The sequence below is a fragment of the Leucopleurus acutus genome (assembly GCF_964270905.1).
Source record: "Leucopleurus acutus genome assembly, chromosome: 2".
In the NCBI taxonomy this organism is placed as follows: Eukaryota; Metazoa; Chordata; class Mammalia; order Artiodactyla; family Delphinidae; genus Leucopleurus; species Leucopleurus acutus.
This window is the reverse complement of record NC_139143.1, coordinates 40,106,809-40,116,294: the sequence shown is the minus strand read 5'-3', so window position 1 is coordinate 40,116,294 and position 9,486 is coordinate 40,106,809. Positions and strand designations below refer to the sequence as shown.

The window sequence follows — 9,486 nt, the reverse complement described above, 5'->3', positions numbered from 1 at the left end:
ATTTTCAGGCTTATTAAATCATTCCTAATCTTACTGTTTTATTGGATGAATGACTCAATGACTAGGAATTTGGGTGTACCTGCCTCATTTCCCCGTGGCATGCAGATGTCCTGCTTCGAAGAATACAAGTCTCAGAGTGCTGTCCTCCTCCAAGGTCTCTTCCAGACCTGTCTTATGAATTGATTTTACCCCCAAGGGCTAGGGGACTGTCATAGTGTTCTCTGTAACAGATGGGGAAACTGAGGTCCAGAGCAGGGATTGGAGAGGCTGGGTAACCAGGGGCCTTAGACTTCCTTCCTGGGGTCCCATTGCTAGAAGACTTTCCTCCAATCAGGCCCACCTTGGGCATCCCAATTCCCTCCCTCTCTAGGCCCTCAACCTCAGGGAATGTGAGGACCAGGGGAGTGTGGGACCCTAGGGACAAAGCTGGGAGTGCTCCCAAGAGAAGGCTGTTTCCAGGCTGTCTGGAACCCCAGCACCCAAGCTGAGAAGCCCTGGGCACAAGTGGTCCCCCAGAGGCCAAACACACAGAGCCTGATCTGGGTTCGTTCTCCAGATGGAAGCTCTCGTTCCCATTGCCCTGACCCCTGGCGCAGGCTCCTGGCAATGTCCCATCTCACCGATCTGTACCCTCCTCCCATCTGGGCACCAGAACCCTGCCTGCTGAGATCCAGTCGGGGTGATGGACGAGGTCGTGCACTCCTCAAGGGACCCTTGCAGTCCTCCGCCAGAGCTATTCCTGGCTTCAGCGCCTCCCCACGCACCCCCCCAGTCCCCCTGCCTGACCTGACCCCACAGCTGGGAATCATTTGCCTGGGGGTGGGGCAGCCCCCTGACTATATAAGCCTGGACCTGGGTGTCCCAGGCACCCTGGAAGCACAGACCCTCCAGTGCTACTACCTGCGCCCTCCAGCCCGACCCTCCAGCAATCCTTGCAATGAGAGGAAAAGCCACCCGGGAAGCCCTTGCCTGTGGTCCGGAGGAGACTGCCTCTGAGTCTGCAAATGTGCCCACCACAGAGCCCTCTGGAGAAATGGCGGCACCGAAGTCTACCGGGGAAGAGCAGGCTCCCAAACCACAGGAGCCTGCCCCTCAGGCACCTGCCCCCGCAGCCTCTAAACCCGCACCTCCAAGTGAAGGTGACAAGAGGCGGGGCAGGTGGAGGAGGGAGGCAGCCTTGGCAGAGTGGTGCGGGGAGAGCTTTTGGCTACGAACCTCTTTATCTCCCCCTGCTTCTCCCTCAGATGTCCCCAGTGCCCCGCTGCTGCTGGCTGTGGAGGACGTGAGTGACAGCTCGGTGACTGTGAGCTGGGAACCCCCGGAGAGGCTAGGGAAGCTGGGGCTCCAGGGCTATGTTCTGGAACTCCGCCGAGAGGGAGGTGAGCTATGGGCTAAGCCCTGCATACACCCAGGGGAGGTGGGCTTAGAGGGCAGCAGGGACAAGCCCCCAGACTCTGCAGTTGGGTCAGTCCAAGGGGAGATACAGAAAGAGGGAGAGGAAGCAGTCCGCTCAGGCCACTCACACACAGCTTCTTGCTCCACCAACGCACCTCTGAAAGCAGGAGGATGTCCAAACGGCCTTAGGAGGCCCCCTGTCCCCCAGCTCCAGGAAGCCTCTGAGTAACAGAGATAAAAGGGTAGGTGACAGTGGGGCACTCCTCTGTGAGAATGAAGGAGGTGCTAAGTCTCAGAGGACCCTGCTTGGGGAGGGCAAGCAGGAGGTGGAGAGCAAAAGAAGCTGAGGGGGAGGGTAAGTTGTAAGAGAGAGTGAGGAGAAATAGGGGACGGGAGGCTCTGGCCAAATTCCTTATGCCAGCATCCTGTTATCCACCTCCATGGCAGTCAAGTTCTTCATACGTGTGGCTGCCTTTGCCCCTACCTTGCTGTGTGATTTGGCAAATGTGCCCAACCCTCTCTGGGCTCCGGGCAAACCCATCTCTGGCCACCACTCAAGGGTTCTAACGTCAGGTGTCTTTGATGCCATTTGACAACAAGAAGTCAGGGAAGCAAAGGGAAAATAAGTCCCAGAAAGGGAGGTCAGCTTCCTCAGATCATCAGCGAGAAGGGAAGCCCCACTGAGAAGGGTGCCCACAGCCATGGAGCCAGGGCCTTGCACTCTCTTCATTTCTCTCAGCCTTGGAGTGGGTGCCTGTGAATTCCCGGCCCATGATGGTGACCCAGCAGACCGTGCGGAACCTGGCTCTAGGTGACAAGTTCTTCATACGTGTGGCTGCAGTGAGCTCTGCAGGGGCTGGCCCACCAGCTGTGCTGGACCAGCCTGTCCACATCCAAGAGATCATTGGTAAATCCTGCTCCCCAGCCCTTCCCAGGCACCTTATCTAATGGATGGAGAAACTGAGGCCAATGGGTAGAGCGAACAGGGCAGTCATTTCCCCCCATCCCACACTCACGTGCACAAGCCACCTGCTATCGCCATTCTGCCTTAAGAAAGTCCCAGGTTCCTCAGCAGCAAGGGGCCTCTAGAGGTCAAAGAGGCCATTTCCCTGAATGGCCCAGCCCCCAAGCTTCCTGACCTCCAGAAGTGAGAGCTCAAGCTCCCCAGGTCACCTGCCTCAGAGTCCCAATGATTAGAGTCATTTCATTCTTCCTACCTAATCTTAATTCCTTCAGCGGCCATGGAAGCTCATTTTCTGCTCATTTCATATGGCCTGGGTTCCAGATAGGAGTCTTTGCTTGCCTCTTGCTGCACCACGTCCCTAGTGGGAAGAAGATTAATGCCCTACAATAGGCCGGTGAAGGTTTCTCCATCCCCAGAGGCCAGTGCTGCCCTGGGAACCTGGGAGGCCAGCTGCTGTCCCCTTGCTAAGATTTCTATTTGTAGGGTGCATTAGCCTCAAGCCCTCCCAGGACCGATCAGGTTTCAGTCTGTTAATGGCAGTGAGTCACTTGGTCTGATCCAAGGTTTCTGGGGACAGCCCAGAGCCCCAGGGTGACAAGAGACATAAGCCAGCAGGTGGCCTGAGGCCTTTTCCACCTTTCTCCTTGTTCCCCCCTCCTCATCTTGACCCTATAATTCTGGGCAAGGCCTCCAGACAGAGGGGGTTTCATGGCCACAGAAGGAGGTCAAGTTTGGATTCAAGGAAATACTTTTCAACTCTAAGGCCTGAGAGATGTGGGCACCAGGGCGTTGGGAGTGTAGAATTGTAGACTGGCATGGCTTGTCCATCCAAGCCAAGCAGGTCCAAAGGCACCCAGGACTCCCTTGAGGTCACCTAGCCTATTAGTGGCAGTCCCAGAACCTGACTCCCACACAGGCCAGTTCATGTCTTACCAGGCAGCAGGGACTCTTTTTCTGGTGGTTTTCAAAACCAGAGGCCTTTCCCCTCCTTTGAGTCTTGGTGAGACATGGTGCCACCTGGCAGCTTAATATGGACTCACCGATTCTAACCTGGGAGTGCCAGGAAGCCCTCCTTGTTGGGGAGTGGGGTTGGTGGGCATCCTGGACCTTTTCTGAGGGCCCAGGGATCTCAGACTCTGAGAGCCTGCAGGGGCCAGGGTCCTCTACTTCAAGACCGAACACTGGAGGAGTCCGCTAGACTCAGCGCCCTCTACTCCATTAAAATTCCTCTGGCAGGAGAGAAGGGGATTTCCTGGAGAGAAGAGGGGAGAAGGCTGTGAATAAACAGGGAGCAGCCAGCCAGGCCCCCCTCATGGGCAGGGCAGGGTGGGGACCCTGTCCAGAGTCCTCAGCTGCTCAGCTGTCCCTCCTCAGCCACCTGGAGCTGCCAAGCATTCCTGGCCCCCTGCAGCTGCCCCTGGAACATTCCACGCCTGATGCTCCCAGAGCCAAGTGCCTGCACAGCTAATCCTCAGAGACACCGTGTTCCTTCTGTCTCCTCCCTCTCTGCCCTGCATGCCACTGACCAACTGCTGCCACCTGTTTGCCACTGAGGAGCCTCAGCTACCACCACCCCTGCTCCCGCCCAGGGGGAGAGTGGCAGGGGCTGTTGCAGCTTCCCTTGGAATGCCCGACAGTTTCAGCAGTTGCACCTGATTAGGTGATAGGAAGGTGGTTCTCTACCGTAGCATGGGGCTGAAGTAAAGTGTCTGGAAGGACTCCCCCACCGCAGACTGAAAGGTAGTGGCAGGAGTAAGAGAGAAGGAAGGGGGTAGGTCTGCTCTGGCTTCATTTAAAAAGGGAAAGATCCCAGTCCTCCCATATGGCTTGGAGACAGAGCAGTGGGCAAATGGGTCTCACAGGGGCTTCTCTGAAGGCCTGAGCTGTTCACAGCAGAAGGGCAGAGGGACTGGGAAGACAGTGTCGCCACCCTTCCAGGGAATGCAGGCCCACAGGCGCAGCACACGCTGCCCACCAGGGGGAGCCAGGGAGCCAGCTGGGGCCCATCTGGAGCCCAGGAATACCAGAGCTGCAGGGCAAATCCCAGCCTGGCAGGGTCAGGGCACCTAGGGAGTGCCCCGGATGCCTACCAGTTCACACCGTGGAGGCCCTGCCCTCCTGGAACCTCCTGGCTCGCAAGTCCCCAAGGGCCTCAGAGGATTTGGGTCCCTGGATCTGGGGAGTGAGCTTTGCCCTGTCCACAGGGAGGCAGCCTCAGAGCACACTCAGACCTCCTGCCCAGCCAGCAGCCTTCTCCAGTTGTCCCCTGCCCCTGCCACAGAAGCCTCCGATCAGCAGCCCCCTGTTGTGCTAAGCCTTGCCTCTCGCTTTAATGCAGAGGCCCCCAAGATCCGTGTTCCCCGCCACCTTCGTCAGACCTATGTCCGTCAGGTGGGAGAGATGATTAACCTGCAAATCCCCTTCCAGGTGAGTATGCCTCCTGCCCAGGATAAGAGCTTGGGTGAAATAAGGGCCCCCGCGTGAGGTGTATTAGAGGAGCCCAGGAAATGTCAGGATCCCCGTGGAGGTCTGCCTGAGACCCACCCACCAAGATGGCCTCATCCTCCCTCTGTTGTATACGTGACTCAGTTGTGATTCTCCAGCCGGTGAACAGGACAGGTGGCCCCGGGGCTGGCGGGACATCCAGAGAATGAGGCTCTAGGCAGCACCTGTGGCTCTAGCCTCTGCTGCCCCTGCTCAGAAGGGCCAATGGGGCCAGCTCCCCTGGCACAGGGAGCCCTGGAGCTGAGTGGGTGTGGGGGTGCTGGCGCCTTCTGCGCTCACCTTGAGGGCTCCTCCCTCCCAGGGGAATCCCAAGCCTCAGGCCTCGTGGACCCACAACGGTCACGCCCTGGACAGCCAGCGGGTGAATGTGCGCACCGGGGACCAGGACTCCATCCTCTTCATCCGCTCAGCCCAGCGCTCCGATTCAGGCTGCTATGAGCTCACGGTACAGCTGGAAGGCCTGGAGGCCAAGGCAGCCATTGACATCCTGGTGATCGGTATGGGGCCAGGGGAGGCAGGGCTGACTTGCTGGGGACCCAGAGACCTCACCTCCTGCCCCAGAACTGATGGCCAATGGGGTCAGGCCAAGAGAGAGTGATAAGAGCCAGATCTTGGGTGGGGGGATTTTGCAGCAAACCCAGCCCTCCCCGTCACTCTCTCTCACACTCTGGTCCTACAGATAAACCTGGATCCCCCAGCAGCATCAGGCTACTGGATGTCTGGGGCTGCAACGCTGCCCTCGAGTGGACACCACCCCAGGACACAGGCAACACAGAGATCCTGGGCTACACAGTGCAGAAGGCAGACAAAAAGACAGGGGTGAGGCCCGCTGGAGCAGAGTAAGGGGAGGAGGAAGGTCTGACTGGGGCTGGGTTTGTGGGGGAAGAAGTGGCCTAGGTGTCTGGGAAGGCCTGTCCACTAAGAGTCCACGGACTGAAGAGCTCTGATCGGCCTACCACTAACCTGACTCCCTGTGTGGCTCTTGGCAAATCTCTTTCATCTCTGGGTTTCAGTTTCCTCCTGAAGACTGCAAGGGTGGCTCTCGGAGGCCCTTCAAGCTCTAGAGCAGTGCTTCAGGAAATGTAATGTGCATATGAATCACCTGGGAATCTTGCTAAAACGCAGATCTTAAGTCAGTGGGTCTGGGGTGGGGACTGAGATCCTGAACTTCTATGAAGTTCTCAGGTGATTCTTACTTTGCAGGACCTCGGGCCACACTTTGACCAGTAAAGTTCTAGAATTCTCTGAAGACCCCAGCAAGGTCACATTCTCCCAGGGGTTCCTTCTCCCAATTTAAAGTCCCTCAGACCCAAAGCTGGATGTTTCAGCCTCCCAGGGCTGGGGCGTGGAACAAGCCCCTCTGAGGCAGAGGCCACAGGGGGAGCAGGGAGGGGTAGGGCAGAGGGGAGGTGAGGATGACAGGCCCAGGGTCCTTGCAGCAATGGTTCACAGTGCTGGAGCGCTACCACCCGACCACCTGCACTATCTCAGACCTCATCGTGGGTAACTCTTACTCCTTCCGAGTCTTCTCGGAAAACCGGTGTGGACTCAGTGCCTCGGCGGCCGTCACCAAGGAGCTCGCCCACATCCAGAAGACAGGTGGGTCTGGGTCCAAGCCCGGAAACCAAGCTAGGCCTTGCCATGCTGACCCTTCTCCCTGTCTCTGACGTTTCCTTGGTGTGTCAACACCCCTCCCTGTGTGCTTCTCATGGGTGCCCACTTGCCAGAGCTTTTGCTGCCCTCTCCACACCCACTCCACAGCTACCCCCACACACACATTCACACCGTGTGACTGTAAAGAAATGGACATGGTTGATTGATTGTAACAAACACATCAGAGCAAACCATGCAAATGAGGAGCACCCCTTGGGAGGCTGTGCACTTATTCTAAAGATGCTGTATGGCTGCCAACATCATAGCAGTCATTGGGTCGCCTGTGCAGTGTCCCAAGGGAGCTACTGTGAAGGGCAATGTGTGTGGATAGGTAGACTGGTGAGTTTGCTAAAAGCAAACTCCCGACCCTAATATAACACCACATAGATGGACAAGAGAGATATGGGTATTTACTGTCTCTATACAGGCACATGGCCCTCTTGCGTCAAATGTGAAATTCCAAGCCCTTTCTCCCTGTCCCGCTGTGTGCTCCAAGGCCCTCCCCCGTACAGTCTGTGCGGGCTGCAGAAAGCACACATTAGCCTGGACTGCACAGAATTAGGAAGAAGTTTTCATTTAAAAGAAGAAAGCCAGTCAAGTCTCCAAAGACAAACAGAAATGAAATGTAGAATCCCTGGGTTTTTAGTCTCCACCCTCAGCCAGGATCATCTCATCTGTTTGGTTTTGCTGCCCACTCCCCTCTCTCCTCCCCTCTGTGACTCACCCAGCTGTCGTTCCGGCTTTCCTCTGCCTCTTTGAGACGTTCTGCCTCTAAGCTCCGGCATGTTGGCTGTGCCTGGCTTCCCAAAGACCCCAGGAGCCTAGGGTCCTGCCATGGGGCTCCAGATGAGGAGGCAGGGGTGAAATGGATTGTCTCCCGCCCTTAATTTTCCTCCAGACCACCAGCTCTCTGCTCAGAGAGCCATAGTCATCATGTGACCTTCCATCGCGTAAGCCGCAAACTCACTACGTGATATTGGGCGAGTTCCTCATCTATGGAGGGTCTTAGTTTTCCATCTGTCAACTGGGGATGACAAATTTATCCTTGCAAAGGAATGCTGTGTAGATTAAATGGCATACCGAAGTGTAAGCTGTAGTGATTTTAAGAAAATGGATGAGGTCAGTCTTAAGAGGTCTCCTCCTGTAACCTCAAATTCACCCTACTTTCTCCCTCCAAACCAGATATTGTTGCCAAACCTAAAAGTTTTGTTGAGCGAGACTTCTCAGAAGCCCCCTCGTTCACCCAGCCCCTGGCTGACCACACCTCCACCCCTGGCTACAGCACGCAGCTCTTCTGCAGTGTCCGAGCGTCACCCAAGGTGAGGGGCAGGGCCCTGCTGTGCCTTGGGCAGGGGCACCGGGGTTGAAGAATCTTCCCAGGCATCTTTCCCTAATCGGAGGATGGCCTTCGAGAGCCTCGTCCTGGCCCACAAACTTCCCAGCTCTCCTCTGACCTTGCTTCCCCAGCCCAGGATCATCTGGATGAAAAACAAGATGGACATCCAGGGTGATCCCAAATACCGCGCCCTCTCTGAGCAAGGTGTCTGCACCCTGGAGATCCGGAAACCCAGCCCCTTCGATTCCGGGGTCTACACCTGCAAGGCCATCAATGTGCTGGGGGAGGCATCTGTGGACTGCCGGCTGGAGGTCAAAGGTGAGGACTTGAGAGGGGTCACTCCTTAGGAACCCTCCAATGGATGGGAGACCAGGAGAAGCCACCTCTTCTCCTGCTGGACTAGACGAGGCTGAGCGCTGAAAATCAAGGCAAGACAGGGGTAGTGAAAATCGAGGTCAGGCTGTCAGAAGGACTTTCCAAGAGGGAGGATGGCTTAATGTGGGTAAAGGAGGTGGTAGAGTCTGCCTCGTAGACAGAGGGATCACTGGGGTGAGGGCATGAGACTCACTCACCCCCCCTCACCCCCCACTCGGGTCCCCAGCAGACACCCACCCCCTCCCTGAGCTCTAACCTTCAGATCTCTCCCAGCCTCAGCCACACACTGAAGAGCCACTGGTGGAGGCTGTGATGAGCAGGAAGGTAAGTGGCTGCATGCACTCCCTCCGCTGCCTCTGGGGGTGGAGGCCAGGAGCAGGGGTGGGAGTGAGAAGGGAAGGGGGCAGCCAGCTCTGAGTACAAATCTGCAGTCACAGGCAACGAACACGCACAGTCCTGGGGGTGCTCCACAGACGCTGCAGGGCAGGGTGCTGCTGGCGAGGCCTGGAAGGGATGGGCATTCAGTGGAAGGGATTCAGTGGATGGTCAGAGGACAGGATCTAGTCCTGGCTCTGAAAGACCTTAGGCCAGGGCCTTCCCTTGGACCTGTTTCCTCAGTCAGAGAAGTAGGGGCAACATCCTTGCCCTGACTGCCCTCCCCAGGTGGTTCTGAGGCCCTGGACTAGTGAGGATGTATCCTGGAGCTGCAGTGGGCAGAGCTGAGACCTGAGCTTTGGGCCCAAGGGCCTAAGGGGAAGGAGGCCTGGGAAAGGAAGAGGGGTACTGCTTCGCCCTCCCCATATCACCCCTTCAGCAGGGCACGTATAGCCCAGCTCTGCCTAACAGCAGGGGCTCATAAAACATGTTCTCTGCTAGGTGCTGCAGGCCTGAGGGTTCAGGGCAGCCAGGCCCAGAATCAAGCTCCACGGAGGCCAGAGGTCCCCATCTCCATAGTGATGACTGATGGCTTTGCTCCTTGGTACCTGCCTAGCAGGCCCCAGGCCAGGCTTCCTGGATACAAGGGGCCCTGGAAAGTGCAGAGACTGGAGCGCTCCTGCAGGGAGCTGTACACTGGGCGAGAAGCGCTTGAATAAAGGTGTGTGGTGATATAGTGCAGGGGCCTCTGTGACAATGAGCATCATCACGATGGGGGCGGCACTGCGTCACCACGAGGGGGCTGTTGAATGTGTCACCATGAGGGGTCTCCACCTCTGACACCATGAGGAAGGTGCCCGTGGGAGGGGGCTCGCGGTGTCAT

General features: G+C 57.1%; 1 protein-coding gene across 1 annotated transcript; it reads left to right on the top strand.

The window, feature by feature from the left end:
- Window positions 1-937: 937 nt before the first annotated feature.
- MYBPH (myosin binding protein H) lies at window positions 938-9,138 on the top strand (the record flags this gene model as incomplete). Its single annotated transcript, XM_082832480.1, has 11 exons — window positions 938-1,139; window positions 1,245-1,379; window positions 2,135-2,302; window positions 4,698-4,786; window positions 5,166-5,361; window positions 5,544-5,683; window positions 6,304-6,463; window positions 7,700-7,836; window positions 7,985-8,171; window positions 8,502-8,552; window positions 9,105-9,138. The coding sequence occupies 10 exons, from the start codon at window positions 938-940 to the stop codon at window positions 8,516-8,518; spliced, it is 1,431 nt and encodes a 476-aa protein (XP_082688606.1). The 3' UTR covers window positions 8,519-8,552; window positions 9,105-9,138.
- Between the last annotated feature and the right edge of the window lie 348 nt (window positions 9,139-9,486).